At 43.8% G+C, this 19,428-nt stretch overlaps 2 protein-coding genes across 2 annotated transcripts in view; both read right to left on the bottom strand.

Moving 5' to 3' along the window:
• Window positions 1-4,526: 4,526 nt before the first annotated feature.
• On the bottom strand, window positions 4,527-11,073 carry LOC125445892 (arylacetamide deacetylase-like 4). The gene is made up of 4 exons (XM_048519322.1): window positions 10,855-11,073; window positions 7,285-7,501; window positions 6,681-6,744; window positions 4,527-5,464 (listed from the first exon to the last, which is right to left on the bottom strand). The coding sequence occupies exons 1-4, from the start codon at window positions 11,026-11,028 to the stop codon at window positions 4,690-4,692; spliced, it is 1,230 nt and encodes a 409-aa protein (XP_048375279.1). The 5' UTR covers window positions 11,029-11,073; the 3' UTR covers window positions 4,527-4,689.
• A 2,921-nt stretch (window positions 11,074-13,994) lies between these two features.
• LOC125445539 (arylacetamide deacetylase-like 4) overlaps window positions 13,995-19,428 on the bottom strand; it is a 9,781-nt gene continuing 4,347 nt past the window's right edge. The window contains exon 5 of the mRNA XM_048518626.1: window positions 13,995-14,178. Within this exon, the coding sequence (XP_048374583.1) occupies window positions 13,995-14,178 (184 nt within the window). The remainder of the gene's footprint in view (window positions 14,179-19,428) is intronic.

Here is a 19,428-nt window from a genome sequence, read left to right on the forward strand (position 1 = left end):
GGGGGAAAACTCTCAATCAAGCAGGCCGTTGTACCTTTAAAATGGGTTTCATTAAACACTGTAAAACAAGAAGAAGTGCATTTTAAGTAATGAACATTCGCTCACGAAGCATGCCAGAGCTGACTAAGAGACAAGGGAGGAAGTTTGGACAGGGTTTCCTGAATGGGTGAGAGTTATTCCTCTGAAAGGGACATCCAGCAGTGCTAAAGAAGAAAACGACCAGCCTTTCCGTGACCAAAGGAAAGAGCCAACACAAAAGTGGGGTTTCATCAGGGGTGTACCACCCAGGGGGACATATGGGGTCAAATAGCTATGGCCATTTAGTCATGTGGGGGGTGGAAAATCACCCCCACACCACTCCTCCTTCCCCCTGGGTCCATACACTGATGCAAAAAAAGTAGTTCGGTCAGGGCGGGGAGGGCAGCCGCCCACAAGGGTGGAGGGAGTCAGATTTTGCACCAGGCTACGTTTTCCCTAGATAAGCCTCTGGGGTTCATGCGTTGATCCAGAACGCAAGCACTATGGATGGCCAAAGGACCGACATACGTAGCCCCAAATGGGCCCCGAGGCGGTTTGTGGCAAGCTGGCTGGAAAGCCAGAGACAAAGAATTGATTTCTTTTTCAGGGTTTGAAAAGGATAGGAGAGGCTTAATAGGTCATCCAGACCAAAGCGATTGCCTTGCTTATTCTCTTAAATGGTGATTGATTAATGAGGTGGGTACAGATAGGATAATTAATGGTCTGCTCAAAGCACTGATTAAATATGACCTTAAGGTGACACAATAAGGATTAGCAAACCCAATGACGGAAGCCCCTCCCTCCTTCCCCATCGCCTCTGGGGTGCCGAGTCCCAAGAGAGCGGACTGAAAATAAAACAGCCAATATTCTAATGTCCATTCAGTCACACCTTAAGGATATGGGGAAAGTTCAGCCGCCAACTTTCTTCTTGTCCATAGTTTGACATTCAAGATGGCTTCCAAAATCCTCTGAGAGGCATCCATTTTGTCTTGCTCTTATGCAGTGTCTTGCTCTTATGCCATTCTTTGACCCCATGCCTTTGTGGCAGGAGGAGGGGACCAAACATTTACACTCAATGTAGTCACCAAAGACAGGGATACTCCAGCTGGAGCAAGGTGCTCTTCAAATGAGACTCGGCTTCTAAGGATGACTTTCACTCCAACTACTAGGTATTGCTGTCCAATTTTGCTTGTATTGCCATTTTCTTAGGACAACTGCTAACATTAACTACTTTAGAATGTTGTGGGTTTTCCAGTTTGTATGGCCGTGTTCCAGTAGTATTTTCTCCTGATGTTTTGCCTGCATCTGTGGCTGGCAGCTTCAGAGGATGCCAGCCACAGATGTAGGGAAACGTCAGGAAAAAATACTACTGGAACAGGGCCATACAACCCGAAAACCCACAACATTCTAGTGATTCTGGCTGGGAAAGCCTTTGACAATACATTAATTACTTTGTTGATATAAGTACTATCCATGTGTGCTCTGTCAATGCTATTGAGACAACCCAACAGAAATTACACTGAAAAAGGCTCACAGCAATTGCTGTCTACTTTCAAATAAAGCCTTCTTATAAGTATAATGCTTGTCCAAAACGACAAACAATACAAAGGTATTACAAGGTATCTGAAATACAGACCATAATAGCACGGATAAAAATCCTATGCTGTACAAAACATCTACTAAGCTAACTGGAACCCAGATGTGAACCTGTGTCAAACAAATAGGAAACTAGTGGAGCCTTGAAGTTTGTTCAAGACTGGTGCACATCTGGGTTCCAGTGAGTTTAATGCACAGGTGTCAAACTCGCGGCCCTCCATATGTTATGGACTACAGTTCCCACCATCCCCTGCCAGCATGATGGTTGCAGGGGATGATGGGAACTGTAGTCCATAATATCTGGAGGGCTCTGTGTTTAACACCTATGTAATTTATTTAGAAGAAAGCCGCTTTGTGTGGCCTCTATTCTTGAAAGAGGGGAGCAGGTTTTTTGGGGGGAAGCACAGGCCAGTCCAACCAAGGAGCGGTTGCCAGGAGCCAGCCCCCCACCCTGTGCTTTTCAGAAAAGTGGGGGAGACTCTATGGGGAAGAGGGGACCAGAAATGACATCTTGCACATCTGCCAGCCCCTGAGCTGCAGCTTCCCAGAGCTCCTGGGAGAGGGGATCCGACCCCTGTGCACAGTGGATGCCAACAGCCCAGGACAGCGCCACTCTGACCGCCGCCTTCTCATGGGACCTCATGTGCAGGTTGTGGGCCCCCCGCTAACTTTCTGAGGCTCTTTAGCCAAGGAGCTCCTTTACAAAAGGGATGCCAGCAGCCCGGGACGACGCTTCTCAGGGCGCTGCCTTCGCACTAGGCCGCAGGCGGAGGTTGTGGGTGACTCCGCTAATGTTCCAAGCCTCTTGGAACTGGCAGGCCCTTTGGACAATGGAGTCGAGAGCCCCTAGGGCGGCCTTCCTCAGGCGCCGCCTTCGCACGAGGCCGCACGTCGAGGTTGCATAGTGTTGGAGCCTCTTTGGAGCAAAAGCCCCAAAAGCAAAAGTTCCAAAAGTCCCCAAAGTGGATTGCCGCATGTGGATTGCCACATGTGCAGAAGGGGCCTCAGCTTGCAGTACCTATGTCCATTTGGGTTGTGATGGGACTGGAATCATAACAGGACATCTTGAGACTAAGGACCAGCCAGGTCACACTGACATCTCTTTACTTTTATGCATGTCAAATCAGGTCTGAAAGTCATTAACTGAATGGCAAATGAAATGAATAAACTATATGTGAAAAAGGTACTTGAATGATTCACAGAAGTGAGCCTGCGAGTTGCCATTAAGTCAGACACCATTTCAGGATGGAATTGCAAAGAGTTCTTAATCAATGGCGAAAGTAGAGTTGTCATTGCGGTGGAGCTGTCCATGGTCCTTGAAGCTGATTTTTTTTACCCGGAGGGCATATTCACACATGCAGAATAATGCACTTTCAATCCACTTTCACAATTTTTGCAAGTGGATTATGCTAAAGTATGGAAGCCGCTAATTGTATTTTTGGGACGCTCAAGGATTACAAACACTTGACACTGAATCTAATAATAATAATCTAATTAATACTAATGCTAATGCTAATGCTAATGCTAATACTAATACTAATACTAATACTAATACTAGTACTAATACTAATAAAGCTTGCAACTCTAGTTAATAATGGTGATATTTATAAAGTCACTAGAAGGTGAATAAAGATAAAAGACAATCAATTTTAAGTCAAATATTAAGCATGAGGGATAAGATTAGTTTTAAGATTTATATTAGAGATAAGATTGGAAATACATATACAAGTAAATTATGTTATGACGTAAGATATGACAAAAGATTTTCATAGAAATGTTATGTTGTGTTGTTTGGATCTAAGTGCTTTACTCAAAGCAGAATTTGGAACTGTACTTTGGTCTGTCCATCCCCAGCAGGAAGTTGTAGATTTTAATGTAATCCATTAAAAAAACCAAATAACTGGTCATATGATTATTTGACTGAATAAGCTGAGTCTATTATGTATTCCTGAGAGCTTTGTAATTTATGATGGGGAGGGTTGTTCTTGATTCTTGATTATTTTTTGTATAATATTGTTGATTGTTGGATTAAAAAAAGGAAAGAGAAAAAAAGAAAGTGGATTGAAAGTGTATTATTCTGCATGTGCTAAAGTGCTCAAAGCGATGCCGTCTGCCAAATGCTAAAATTATGTTTCCCAAATTTCTGATTGCTGATTCCCCCTCCTTAACGGAATTAAAACATTCTACATTGTTATGTCCAGAAAAGTTAGAGTGTAGTAAAGAGTGGCATTGCCCTCCTAATTCAGAATCACACCATCCTAAGCCTACTGACCTCAAAAGTATGTGGGACCCGGGTCCTGAAGAATGATCCAAACCCACCCAAAGCAGAAATGCAACAGATTCACCTTTGCGCTGTTAATAGTATAATTGTTTCTCCCCAATGCAATGTTTGCATGCCCTGACACACAGCTGGAGAATTCTACAAGTGTGCATTTAATTAGCTACAACATTAATACATCTAATATGATATTCATGCACAAAAAAATGGAGGGGGCATGGATTGCAGTTCCCATTTGCTGAGAAGTGGAAGGCCAATTTACATGTGAGCTTTTGTGGACGAAAGGAGGCTCCTCTAAGGTTCCCATAAATGTCACACTTAGTTTTGTAGACAACTCTGGTTTCTGTAGCTATAATAAATACACATTAGCACTTATTACATTTTATTGTGTTTTGAGAGTCTTTAGCTTAATAGGCCCATTTTTTAAAAATTCCTTAGCAATGTTAAAAAAGATAGATAGGTAGACAGATAGGTAGGTAGGTAGGTAGGTAGGTAGGTAGGTAGGTAGGTAGGTAGGTAGGTAGGTAGGTAGGTAGGTAGGTAGGTAGGTAGGTAGACAGATAGGTAGACAGACAGGTAGGTAGGTAGGTAGGTAGGTAGGTAGGTAGGTAGGTAGGTAGGTAGGTAGGTAGGTAGGTAGGTAGGTAGGTAGGTAGGTAGGTAGGTAGGTAGGTAGGTAGGTAGGTAGGTAGGTAGGTAGGTGGATGGATGGATGGAGGGAGGGAGGGAGGGAGGGAGGGAGGGAGGGAGGTACTTCAGCTGTGAGAAACCATCCATGTCAGTATCCATATCTGTAGTTACAAACGTTTGATGAAATTTACTATACTATTTAATCCACTCTGAGCACCTGAGAATGAGAAAAGCCAGTGATTGACAAAGAACAAAACTCCGTGGAATCCATCTTCAAGTTGGTACCAGGTTACACCAACACCACAGTCCTCTAATCGTTTCCTGTACAGAAGTCCATCATCCATAAAAACATCATATTGACAAGTTAAAATATAAGCTTCGGGAAGTTTTTGAACAACAGCCTCTTCTGCTAAAAGCGGGGATATCGTTTTCTCGAAAGCTATTTTGAATCCTTCATATGTTCGTGTGGGATTGGAAGAGGGCCGTGGAGACCTGTACCCTTCCCATTTACATTCCTTGGGGAGATTTTCTGGCCCCAGCCATTTACTATACTTTTGTTTAATATCTTGAGGAATGTGCCAACCTTCTAAAACATCTTTCACCAAGGACATATCCTGCTGAAGATACAGAAGGCCAAATTCCACAACTTGGTTCTGGAAAAAAAGGGGAATACGACTGTTCCTTTGATAGGAAGGCCAATTGAAGTCCACACCTTGAAGATAAGGGTATATCAGGCTTTGAGCCCATATTTTGGGGAGATCTGCTCTATTCACCAGGTTCTGACAAACACTAGCGGCTATTGTGCCCCCACTACTATCCCCGCTAATAATGATCATGGCAGGGTTGACACCAAACTTTTTGATGTTCTTCATGAAATATGTCGTAGCGGTAAGACAGTCGTTGAACTGGGCTGGATAGGGATGCTCTGGGGCCAAACGATACCTAAAGTAAGGAGAGAAGGACAACATTGTTTCACACATATCTGCGGCCTAGTTTATAACAGAGAGCTCCTATTGCCATTCTATGAGGTGCTGTGATGGAAGTGAATTATCATTAACGTTTCAACTTCTGAGAAGGAAAGGGAAAGGGCTGCACCATATTTGCGAGAGAATGAACAACTTCCACACGACAAATGCAAACGGTATGATTGCTTGGAAAATCCACATTTTTGGCTAAGAGTTAAAGGAACTTTTATCCCACACTACATTAGCAGTACATTTTTTTTGCGAAGAAGTGTTTGGAGCAAAGGCAGGAAACTTTCCTTGGTCCTGAGCAACAGCTTTGTGAACCTGCCATTGTCTGTGGGGAGCATCAGGTGAGGAGGCTGGCAGGGTGTGGTCGAGAAGGAGCTGTCCTTGGTGCTGAGCAACAGCTTTGTGAACCTGCCATTGTCTGTGGGGAGCATCAGGTGAGGAGGCTGGCAGGGTGTGGTCAACAAGGAGCTGTCCTTGGTGCTGAGCAACAGCTTTGTGAACCTGCCATTGGCTGTGGGGAGCATCAGGTGAGGAGACTGGGGCTTATGCTTCTCTACACATTGTGTGCAGATGATGCGAGCTCTGTTTGGAGTTAGGGTGGGCCTGCCAGCCTTTTTAAATATTTAACTATTTAAATACTATACAGATCTGGTTGTTGTGGGCTTTCTGGGTTGTGTGGTCGTAGTCTGGTAGACCTTGTTTTTAATGTTTCGCCTGCATCTGTGACTGGCATCACAGAGAGAAGTGCGTTACCACAACCACACAGCCCAGAAAGCCCACAACAACCAACTGAGTCCGGTTGTGAAAGCCTTTGACAACATACGGATCAATTAGTTAAACTAGTTAAATCAAGCTGTTGTTTCATCATGTCTTCTTGCACTAGGTTCCACACCATGGAAGCTTGCTGGTGTTAATGAAGAGGATGACGTGTAAAGTGCAGTTTGAGCCACAGCTGACATATGGCAACCAAGTAGAGCTTTTGTGACAAGAGACTAACAGAGGTGGTTTGCCATGTCTTTCCTCTGCATAGCAACCTTGCTATTCCTTGGTGGTCTGTCATCCAAGTACTAACCAGGGCTGACCCAGATTAGCTTCTGAGATCTGATGAGATCAGGCTAGCCTGGACCATCCAGATCAGAGTATGAAGATTATGCCTCTGCCCCCATTCTGAAATGTTCACTTACCCAACAGACACCACAAGGGAGTTGCTCTCCTTGGCAATTCCACGGCACACTCTTTCATAGGCATCTAGGAGGAATCCATGGGACCATTAGGACAGGAGTTACACCAACAACATCCATTGGTGCATCATACGTAAGCACATGTAAGCCCAAGCAGCTAAATATAGAAAGGGGGAAATAATGCATCTGGGAGGCAATTCTCGTGCTTATGCTGCTAAGGATCCTGTTATCCACAGCAGATTGCAGACACCTCTTTCTCCCCCTGTTCCATCTATTTATATCTATTACCCCTCTAGTCAATATTGTATGAAGCTTCTTTTCATGTATTGTTTTGCAGAAGCCCAAATCTACTCCTGCACCTTGGTCTGAGAGTTCTGAGAGAACTGTGGCTGGCTCAAGGTCACCCAGCAGGCTTCAGGTTTCCAGATTAGAGCCCACCACCCTTAATCACTACACAACACGGGCTCTCTGTAAAGAAAAACAGCAGCACAGCAACGAATTAGAAGCAGAAAAACTGCTTACTGCCTCTCAAAATGCCCCAGTCCCTGCCTCCATAACCACAGGTAGCTTTTCTTCTTTAGCAGACACTTGGCTTTCTGTTTCTTACCAATACTTCCAAACATTCCAATTCCACCATGGAAGTAAAGGATTCCTCTCCATCCACCGTCAGACGAACCCTTTGGCTGGTACATCCTGACTGGCACGCCATCAAAGTTCAGGTTTTTAATGGAGAGTTGTGGATCCTTTAGGGGTGGAATTCCATCCATGAGGAACCTCAGCAAGCTGTAGCCAACTCTGATGTGCATTTTGTTCAAGACATAGTTCTGTTGATAAAGTACGGGAGTTGCCTTACTGGATTTCAGAATACTATGTCGTAATCAGATTATGTTTATCTGTGCCACAGATCACACTGAAAAGGAGGAGGAGGAGGAGGAGGAGGAGGAGGAGGAGGAGGAGGAGGAGGAGGAGGATTGGATTTATATCCCACCTTTCTCTCCTGTCAGGAGACTCAAGGTGGCTTACAAGGTCATTTCCCTTTCTCTCCCCACAACAGACACCTTGTGAAGTAGGTGGGGCTGAGAGCGTTCTGAAGAACTGTCACTGGTCCAAGGTCACCCAGCAGGAATGTAGGAGTGTGGAAACACATCTGGTTCACCAGATAAGCCTCTGCAGCTCAGGTGGAGGAGTGGGTATTCAAACCTGGTTCTCCAGATTTGAATCCACCTGCTCTTAACCACTATACCACGCTGGCTCTCAGAATATCCCTGTGTTGGGTATTGCCATGAGTTGTGATTTTTCTCAGGAGATTTCTTGAAAACTATCAAAGCAGTGTAAGAATCAAGATATTCAAGAAATCTTGCTAGAGAGCCCCAAATACTTCTAGGGATCATCTATGACTGCAGATGTCTGTAGGCATCAGCATTTCAAGGTATCTCACGCATGGGCATGCGTGGCCTCATGTCCCAGCTGGTTTATGGTGACCCCATAAGGTTTTGAAGGCAAGAGACATTCAGAGATGATCTGCCATTACCTGCCCCTCCAAGGGCTGAGAGAGTTCTAAGAGAACTGTGACTGACCCTAGGTCACCCAACAGGTGGCTGTTGTGGGTTTTCCAATCTGTGTGGCTGTAATCTGGTTGTTTTTGCTCCTAATGTTTTTCCTGCATCTACAGCAGGCATCTTCAGAGGCATGTCATGGGGACAGAAATACATCTCACTGTGGGACCACTAGGAACCACTGTGAAACACATTTCCCTGTGACATGCCTCTGAAGGTGCCAGCCATAGTTGCGGGCAAAACATTAGGAGCAAAAACTACCAGAACACGGCCACACTGCCTTGAAAACCCACAAGAGCCAGTTGATCCAGTTGTGAAAGCCTTTGACAATACATCATCCATCAGCCTTCAAAAGGAGGAGTGGGGAATGAACCCAGTCCTCCAGGATATTTCATGAGAGCCGAAAATATTGCTCGGTTTTCAGGAACTGGTCCTGCCTGCTTCCTGATTGGCTGTCAGGTATAATTGATCCCATTTGCCCATATCGTTTCCACCCAATCCATGCAACACTGGATATCCAGAGTTAATCCCGTTGCACAAACAACCAAACTGGTGAGAGGATTTGAGGTGGAGTCACTGGTTCATTGTTTCATAGGCTACTATCGAAAGATTAGCCATACTGACAAAGCTGGTATTCCCTGTGCTCAGAATATGAGCTTCAGGATCTTGAAATGTTTGCTTAATGCAAAGGAGAGCATCATGTTCATTGAGGATTATACATCTGAGGCCTTCTTTCTTATCCTCAATTAAGTTTTTCTTTTTACTGCTATGGCACAGAAATAATAGCCAGTCAGCCGGCCAATGGCTAGAAGGAAGGAAGATTCCCCATGCTTCCTTCCCTACTGTTCCTCTCCTTCTTCTTCTAAGCAGGGTTATCATGGGCCCCTTCCGCACACTCAAAATAATGCGTTTTCAAACCACTTTCACAACTGTTTGCAAGTGGATTTTGCTATTCCGCACAGCTTTAAAGAGCACTGAAAGCAGTTTGAAAGTGCATTATTCTGCATGTGCGGAATGAGCCATGGTTAGAACTTTGATAGGAGACCACTAAAGAAATTTAGGGTTGCTGTGCAGAGGCAAACCACCTCTGCCCATCTCCATACTTTAATAGGAGACCACTGAGGAAATGTAGGGTTGCTATGCAGAGTCAAACCACCTCTGCCCATCTCAGTTGATACATTGATAGGAGACCACCCAGGAAGTCTAAGTTTGCTATGCAGAGACAAGCCACCTCTGCTCATCTTAGTACTTTGATCGGAGACCACCCAGGAAGTCTAGGGTTGCTATACACAGGCAAAAACAGCCTCCTGAACTATTACATTTAACTACAAACCCAAATTCCCAGCTCCACAAAACTGGGTAGTTCAAGATATTCATTGATCAAAATGCAGATTATTTTTCTTTTCTTTTTAACATCAACTACTGTTTGATTTGTGTCTGCTTCTGGAAGCTGCCACCAGAAACCATGAGAAAGGCCAGAGTGGTTCTCTTTTTTGTTGTTTTGTTCAAAGATTTTGCAACTTTTTAAAATACATAAATTCTAATAAAGAATCTAAGGATAAAACAACAGTCGTATGTGTTTGCTAGTATTAGTTTATAAAATCCGACTATTAAATTATAATTATTATCTATTCCCTTTCCCCCTTTTCCCCCTTTTCCAACACTAAAACCTCAAAAATACATATATCAAACTTCAACCATAGATGTTTTCCCCCCATTGTTATTCTTACAGTTAGAAATAACACGAGAAATATATTTTCCATTCATCTTGAAATTAGGTTTCCTATGCACAAAACTAATTAATCTTCCCATTATTGTGTATTCTCTAGCTTTATTTTGCCAGTTCTCTAAACTTGGACATACTTCTGCCTTCCATTTTGTTGCAAGTACGATTCTAGCCTCTATCATTAAATATCATAACAGTTCTGAGATGGTTGTGGTGGGTTTTTCGGGCTGTGTGGCTGTGGTCTCTATGCAATAAGGGACAAGATCCACCAGACCACAGCCACACAGCCCAGAAAATGGCCACAAAGCCCAGAAAACCCACCACAAGCAGTTGAATCCACCCATGAAAGCCTTTGACAGTTCTGAGATTATTGAAATGTGGTTTGGGGCTACGCCTAGTAATGTTTTAGCAAGATAGCAGGGGCACATTGAACACTCTGAAAGTGTTCTGAAGTATAGAAGATGGTTCTTCAAATACTACAAACCCAAACAATGGAGATGGGTTGAAGCCAACCAGCTTTTCTCCTGCTCAGCAAAAAAAAGAGGGGTTCCCATTGGCCACTCGAAAAGGTTAGGTTGAAGGATCATGGAAATCGACTGTACGAAAGCCCTGTAGGTAGGGACAATGGCAGGAAGAGAGGGAGAATTTGATATGATTCAGCAATGATGCTATCTGGAACCAGCGTTAGAGCCAGCACCTTGAACTGTGCTCTGAGCACAAATGAGTCAGGCATCAATGGAGATCTTAATCAGGTGAAATCTGTACCTAGATGTTTTTGCAGAAATGGCTGAAATGCCTCCCAAAATGGAGGCAGAAGTTGCCCAGCTTCTCTGCAATAAAGGTCTCATGTTCACTGTCCACCCTGGTAATCTTAGCTATTAAAAAATGAACTTACCAGACCAAAAGCGATGATCAACAAGCAGTGTAAACATCTCAGTTTGAAGGACTGAGAAATTCCAGGAGGGATTTCTGTCTTGGTGATGTGGTAGTGGATAGCCCATGTTACCAGCAACAGAACTGCAGTAAGTAAAACAGTCCCCAGCAATAACAGAATTGAGAGAAAATCCATTGGGTGTCCTCTTCTAAGACTCAGCACCCAGAACTATATCAACTATCTGCACAATGGTCTAGAGAAATGTGGAGGCATTACTTCATGTAAAGCTTAAGCCTACATAAACTCAGCCGGAATACCGGTCTGTTCTCCCATAGGATTAAGTGACAGCAATCCAGATTGAATTTCCCAGACATTTTTGTAAGTGCCTACGTAATAACAAATTCCAAGTCAGCATTCCTGTGTTGAATTTACAATATCAAGGTGAGTTTTGAGGTGTTTCCCTTTGGCTTATTTCAGCCTGAATGTACATTGGAAAATCTTGCACATGCACAAGTAAGTGATGTTACTGTTGCTTCGGTACTGGGATGCTTTGGGTATGGCCCCTTAATGGACTATAACAACTGGTGTGTTCTGCACTTCTGGGCTCCTGCTTGGACAGCTGGTGAGGAGCAGGGATCTCTGTGAGCCACCATTGGTCCCCGGATAAAGATTCTACCTGGATCTTCCATACGAACCTGATCCAAACTATCAAATCAAATAAAACCACTTTTACATTTATATTTAGGTATATGTGAGCTACATTATACTAAATTAGATCTTTGGTCCATCAGAGTCAGTACTGTCTACTCAGACTATACTCAGTTCAACAAAAAGATGATAGTAGGGCTAAATATTCCTCCACCACAAATCAAGCATGCCGAACCTTCTTTGTTGTAGAATGCTCCTCTTGTATCTTAGTGCCTACCTCACCCATTTACCCCCAACCCATTTGAAAGTAAAAAATACATTTTGGCATGAATGCTCTTGTATCAAAGCATCATGTTTAATAATGCGAAAAAATGGTTTAGCAACGGCAGTGTATAAATATGAATGATAATTCTCATATTTGTTCGGGACTATATTTGAATGTGGAAGCATATAATTTTCTCAATTGCTGCACCTCAGCAGACTGAACTTTTACCTGAAATGGTGGGAGTCTGCCTCTTTTAGAGCTGGGGAATTAGTGAGAGCCGCTCTTGGCTTAGCAAAAGACCGGGCAAGCTCAAGATCATGGCTGCTTATGTATATCAAGGTCAGCTTTTGTAAGAAATCTGCAGGAGAGCAAATAAAGTTTAACAAATTTGTTTAGGGAAAATAGGGGTACGCAAGCACACAATAATCAAAGCAGCAGTCCTAGGATGTAAGCAATATTGATAGGTTTGGAGTAGATGAAAGGAATTGGGGAGTAAGGGTTAAAATCACTTGATCTTGGAGGAGAAATGTCCTGTGAACAGAGCTGAGTGACCAACTCAATCTCTGGCAAAGAAAGAATATGCATTGAGAACAATATCAAGAGAGAGGCAGTGTCCAGAGGTATTGAACACTGGTTATTGGGAGAAGAGATTTCTTATAGGGTTATGCAGAGTGGCCTTTAATCTCCTGGGACAAAGGGGTGTCCTACCTTTTCAGGGAAAGCAAGATACAAGCATCAACTTTAAGTGTTGAGTCATTAATCTAATGATCTGAGTACTTCGCCTGCTGTTCTGAGTCAGGAGTGTCCAGAAGTGGGCAGAGAGCTGAGTTGATTATAGCTGTAAAACAATGACAATGTAAACAAGGTGGTCTTTAGAAAGAAATTAGTCAGAGGAAGAACTTTAAAATAGTACAATACTGCCAGGAACATTTGGAACAAACTCATTAACAAGTCCTTTGCCTTCGCAGGGCGAATAGTTCAGGGCTGGAGATGGGAATGCTTTCCAAGACAGAAACATTGTGTTCTCTTAATCCCTTTAGAAAAGATGTGAAGCAAGTATTTTGCAAGGCAGATATTGGGCAGAGGCAAGTCCAAACAAGATTTTACTGTCCTTGTGGGTACACTAGCCAATGCAGAGAATGGGCTCCTCATTTTGGTACAGCACTGATAGGCACCCTAAGGGTTAGCAGAATTGGTAAACACTGTGATCTTAAAACATAGCCCCCACAAACCCAGAATGGGTCAGTCTGGTATCAGAACTATCAACTTTCTTTGGCTCACCAGAGACCAGAAAGGCTGAGAAGAGAGTTCTCAGAGCTTAGAGAAAGAGAACTTTGCTTCATAAGAGGCTATATAGCCATTTTTAGTGATGGACCAGGGAAGACCAAGCTGTGTGTGATACCTAAGTCTCAGTCCTAAGAGACACATTATTTGTCTGGATCTGTGAAAAGAGGATTTTTCTTGAGAAAGAAGTTTCAGGCAGAGGTCCTGTAAATCATCTACTACCTGATCCTTTTCAATTGGAGACACTGGGGATTAAACCTGGAATTTTCTGCATGCCATGCATATACTGTACCCCTGAGCCTGGGCCACTATAGCAATTAAAGAATCAGTGTCATCTAGCTACCCATTTGTGGCAGGCATTAACTCATCAGAAAATAAAACTAGGAGACTCAAAACTGGCCACCATTTTAAGGGACAACAATCAGAATATTTTCGCTCAGGTTATCTCCACCCCACCCCTTTGCCGTATTTGTGCTGCAAGTTACGGGTCTCTGTTTGTGGCAGGCATAACACAACAGAAAATAATGCTGCATGTCTGACAGTGACCACCAGCCCTAAAATGATGATGGGAGATGCAATGCTGACCATGAAGGGAATGGGACCGACCTGGACCAGGTTATCTTAATGGAAGGTGGCATTCAATACAGGAGCTTTTAAGCTACCTGTCATGTGATTATAATATTTACCTCCCCAATTTGCCATGGAATGTCACTGGGTGACCTTGAGCAAATCCCACACACCAAGGCAGACTTACCTTTCAGGGTGGTTGAGAAGATAACACGGAGGACAGAAGAACAATAGAAGCTGATTTGGGTCACCATCAGCTTTTTTCATTGACCAACTTTCACTCTCATACATAACAATTATAAATACTATGGTATGGCTTACCTTAACCTTGGTCACCAGTGACACAGGCTTACACTCGAGAACCTTCTGTAGCTCCTTCATAGCTACTCTCCCCAACTCAGTCTCCTTCAGATCTCTTGGTTGCAGTCTTCCTTTTGACTGATGGTGGTGCCAAGGAATAGAACTTTTTCAACAATTTCAATTCAAAGTTGATGTTCAGCTGTAATCCTGCTGTAACTTTCAGGAACAGTCGTTTCCAGACGTCATAATTTTCTGCCAGTAACATGGTGTCATCTGACAAGCTGGAACGGGTCCAGAGGAGGGCAACCAACATGGTGAAAGGTCTAGAATCCATGCCCTACGAGGAGAAACTTAGGAGGCTAGGGATGTTCAGTTTAGTGAACAGAAATTTAAGAGGTGACATTATAGCCGTGCTTAGATATTTGAAGGGATGTCAGGCTGGTGAGGGAGCAAGCTTGTTTCCTGCTGCTCCAGAGACTAGGACCAGGAGTAATGGGTTCAAGGTGAAGGAAAAGAGATTCCACCTAAACATGCTGGAATGTATTACTTTGGAATGTGGTACTCCTTCTTTGGTGGTTTTTAAAGAGAGGCTGGATGGCCATCTGTCAGGAGTGCTTTGATTGTGTTTTCCTGCATTGCAGGGGGTTGGACTGGATGGCTCTTGGGGTCTCTTCCAACTCTATGATTCTATGATTTGCATATCTCAGATTGTCAATGTTCCTTCCACCAGTTTTCACTCCACTATCTACACCAAATCCAGCTTTCCTTATGATATATTCTGCATATAGATTTAACAGCTAAAACATAAGAACATAAGAACATAAGAACAAGCCAGCTGGATCAGACCAAAGTCCATCTAGTCCAGCTCTCTGCTACTCGCAGTGGCCCACCAGGTGCCTTTGGGAGCTCACATGTAGGATGTGGAAACTGCCAATGGCCTTCTCGGCTGTTGCTCCACGATCACCTGGTCTGTTAAGGCATTTTGCAATCTCAGATCAAGGAGGATCAAGATTGGTAGCCATAAATCGACTTCTCCTCCATAAATCTGTCCAAGCCCCTTTTAAAGCTATCCAGGTTAGTGGCCATCACCACCTCCTGTGGCAGCATATTCCAAACACCAATCACATGTTGCGTGAAGAAATGTTTCCTTTTATTAGTCCTAATTCTTCCCCCCAGCATTTTCAATGAATGCCCCCTGGTTCTAGTATTGTGAGAAAGAGAGAAAAATTTCTCTCTGTCAACATTTCCTATCCCATGCATAATTTTGTAGACTTCAATCATATCCCCCCTCAGCCGCCTCTTCTCCAAACTAAAGAGTCCCAAACGCTGCAGCCTCTCCTCATAGGGAAGGTGCTCCAGTCCCTCAATCATCCTTGTTGCCCTTCTCTGCACTTTTTCTATCTCCTCAATAATATCCTTTTGAGATCACGGCGACCAAGAACTGGACACAAGTACTCCAAGTCTTGTGATGCAGCATACCACTGCTTGCTTTATATAAGGGCATGACAATCTTTGCAGTTTTATTCTCAATTCCTTTCCTAATTATCCCCAGCATAGAGTTTGCCTTTTTTACAGCTGCCATGCATTGAGTTGACATTCCCATGGAACTATCAACTAAGACACCTAAATCCCTTTCCTGGTCTGTGACTGATAGCACTGACCCCTGTAGCGTGTATGTGAAGTTTGGATTTTTTGCCCCTATGTGCATGCTACAACACATTGTCCTCTGACAACTTTGCCAATTGGAAACCATTCTGTTTCTCCATATTCTGCCCTAATATTAGTATCTTGTCCAGAATATAGGTTGCACATCAAATCATAGTCCCCCCCCGCAGTCATTTCTTTTAAAACTAGCCATAGGTTTTCATGAATCACACAGTTAAAAGCTTTGCTATAACATTTGAAACTCAAGGTGATTTCCCCCACTCCACATTCCTGCTGGGAGACCTTGGGCCATTCCCAGCTTCCTCTGAACTCTCTCAGTCTCACCTAACTAGATGTCTGTTGTGGGGACAGGAAGGGAAAGGAATTTGGATGCCTCTTTGAGTCTCTTTACGGGTGAGAATTGGGGGATATAAATCCAAACTCTTCTTCCACTCTTCTGCTTCTATGTGATGTCACCGCATGGGTCAGTAATCGCCTAGTGCTGACACAAGGGACTACCTTTACCTTTTTACCAGGGGCATACTGGTTATTTAAATGACAGGGAAATTTTCCAGTGCGTTGTTACCATAGAGAGCTACTGGTGGCCAGGTATACAAAAAACCAACCCCCCATAACTCAGAATGTGTCTCATGTACCTTCAGTAGCAATCAGTCAGTTCCCCTATTCAATGCTCTTTTTCTCCCAACAGGTTGCTGGAAGAAGCAGTGGGTGGGCTAATGACTATTCACTCTATTGGCACTGTTGACCTGAGTCATCCCTCCAGGACAGTTTTCATCCCTAGCTATCCTCTCACTCTCTGTCTCTCTAACCATAGAGAGTCAAGAGGGTCCTCTCCAGCCTGAAGGTCCATGGGTGGGTTTAGATAACTCTCCAGCATCCTCTGTACCAGACCCTACTTTCTCCTTCCACTCCCATAAGTTTTTTGAGAAACCTCTGGAGTCAGGAGGGCTGAAGTACATCTAAGCTGAAAGTCACCCTTTAAATCATAGGTGTCAAACTCAGGCCCTCCAGATGTTCATGGCCTACAATTCCCAGCAGCCCTTGCTCGCATGGTCAATTGGCCCTGCTGGCATGGGCTGATGGGAATCATAGTCCATGAACACATGGAGGGCCTGAGTTTGACACCTATGCTTTAAAGCAATGTTGCCTGCTGGAGGTACTGATCAGGTGATCAACAGTCAACTCAGGGATGGATCAACATGTTGCTTGGGTCTTCAACCATCTACCCTGCCTTGAGCCAGCCTCTGGGAGAACATAAGGACATGATTCCCAGATGTCACTTTGCTACAATGAGCAGGGTTATCAATGTGGGGCAAGCGATGAGATTTAAATCAGTCACACTCTTCGGTGTTGGCTGATTGCTTCATAAACACATGGTGATGCTAATGCAACATCAGCACAGATAAAAGCTTTTTCCAAATCAGATTAATGCAAGACTGTGTGTGTTGCTAAGTGCTAAGAATGCGTGCTTATTATTTCATCAGTGCACTGAAAGACAAATTTCGACATGTCCAGCAGTGCAATTGCACGCAAACAAAACAAGCCAGCATAGTATGGGGCAGGGGTCTCCAACCTATGTCCCAATTGGAATTGTTTGTGGGCTGCGATGCCCACGGGGAATGATCCTAGGCTTTGATGGGAATCGTAGTCCATGAACATCTGAAGGGTCATAGTTTGGAGACTCCTGGTATAGTAGTTCGAGTGTTGGATTGGGGCCTGGGAGTCCCAGTTATAAATCCCCCACTCTGCCATGGAGTTTCCTGGGTGACCCTGGTCCAATCACACACTCTCGCCCTAACCTACCTCATAAAAATGTCATTGTGGGGTCTATCTGAAGATGGCATTGAAGTAGCTGCGACTCACAAAGCCCCTCCTGTGATAAAGCTGTTTTAAGCTGCTTTTAACTTGTTGTAAGCTGTTTTTAAGCTATTGTCGAAGGCTTTCACGGCTGGAATCACTGGGGTGCTGTGTGGTTTCTGGGCTGTATGGCCGTGTTCTAGCAGCATTCTCTCCTGACGTTTCGCCTGCATCTGTGGCTGGCATCTTCAGGAGAGAATGCTGCTAGAACACGGCCATACAGCCCAGAAACCACACAGCACCCCAGTGTTTTTAAGCTGTTTTTATGCTGTTCCTTTGTTGGAGATGCCATTGTGAGGATAAAACAAAGGAGGAGAGAACAGTGTAAGCTGCTTGGGGCCTCACTGTGGAGAAAGAGGGAGAAGAAACGAAGTAAATAAATAAACTCAACATACCTTCAAACAGCAATGCAGCAGCCTTCATTGGGGGCATGGTAGAAACAGTAAAGCCGGGTTACATACCTGGGTGATTCCCTAGAGATGCATAAAAATATGAGTTTACAAATTAACCCCTCTCCTCCCACATGCAAAGCAGCCCCATCTGACCAGGAATAAAACAAACTCTTGGAGTAAGAACTCTTGGAGTAAGAAGCCCTGACTTGGGTTGTCCCAGGCTAGCCTGAACCTGTCAGACCTCAGAAGCCAAGCAGGGTCGGCTCTGCTTAGAATTTGGATGGGAGACCACCAAGGAATACCCAGGTCATGACATAGAGGCAGGCAATGGCAAACCACTTCCAATGTCTCTTGCCTTGGAGACCCTACTTGGTTGCCATAAGTCAGCTAAGATTTGACCCCAAAAAGGAGCAAGAAATGTTGAAAACATCTGACAGTCAGTTAAAGGGGGGACAGGATGAGGAAATATCAGCCTGCTCATGTGTGAGGTAGGTGATAGAATCCTGGAAGGAGACCTTCTGGGAGACAAGGCCGAATTTCTGAATTTCCCCTCCCTGGCCCTACAATATCTTGTGGGCCTGCTACTGGCAAGAATTTTTTTTATTTTTTTTTAAACCTTTATTAGGCATAAAACCGGTGTGTGTCATGAATTCCAAATCCAGTAAAAAGATCACTATTACACAACTTGCAGTTTTAGAGTAAAAAATGTAGCAACAGCTTAGCTGGGAATTTCCAACATTAGAGTTTATTTAGAAGCTTAGCCGTTTTTTTTACCTTATCAAAGAAAAAAGCATAAATCCTATTGGTGGTACAGTTCTCAAATCAGTTCTGATGTTATTTATATTCTGAACAGTGAAGCAGAGAATATGAGAAAGTGAATCAGTTGTATCAGGACAGAATGTCGACAGCAATATATACTCATTTTGGCTAAGGATATTAGAGAAGCGGCCTTGGGGAATGTACAGACGGAAAAAGAACACACCTTGCTCTGATCGTGACCCATTTGCAATTATAATTAACAAGATGTTCCAGGTAGCAGCAGGGCTGGAGTGCTGAGGGATAATCCCAAAAAAGAATGTTGGAGAGCAAGAGCTTTGCGCTTTGCTCAGGAGAAATTGATATTCTTGATCAAATAATCTAGACTTTAAGCGATGGTAAATCTCCGGAGCGGTGAGCATTTGTAGAGACCTCCCAAGAAAAGCCAAAAGAAGCGATCAGCAATATGTAGCCACCATTTCGAAAGCTGAAGCTCTCTCATTTCTAACTAGGGATGATGACATAGAGGGATGTGCAGAAACAAAGACGCAGCCAAAACTTAAAAGCTACAACCCATGCCCTTGTTTCTACTGAATGTTGCCCTGATTCCAAAGAACACCATAGGGGACACAATGCGGGGTGCCAAAGATCTTATATAGGAAATTGGATTGAATGTGTTCCAATTTCTGGTGAACTGGCAAGAATTAGCAAAGCTAATGTGCCTTCAAAACATGTACAGCTTCAGTTAGCAAATTCGAGTGAATGGAAATCAAAAACCATTACACCATTATTAGTTGGCTCTGTTGGATCCAGCGCCTTCATCTTGGCTTCCTATCTCAGTTACTGGGAATGATGTGCTGT

Source organism: Sphaerodactylus townsendi, linkage group LG16 (genome assembly GCF_021028975.2).
Source record: "Sphaerodactylus townsendi isolate TG3544 linkage group LG16, MPM_Stown_v2.3, whole genome shotgun sequence".
In the NCBI taxonomy this organism is placed as follows: Eukaryota; Metazoa; Chordata; class Lepidosauria; order Squamata; family Sphaerodactylidae; genus Sphaerodactylus; species Sphaerodactylus townsendi.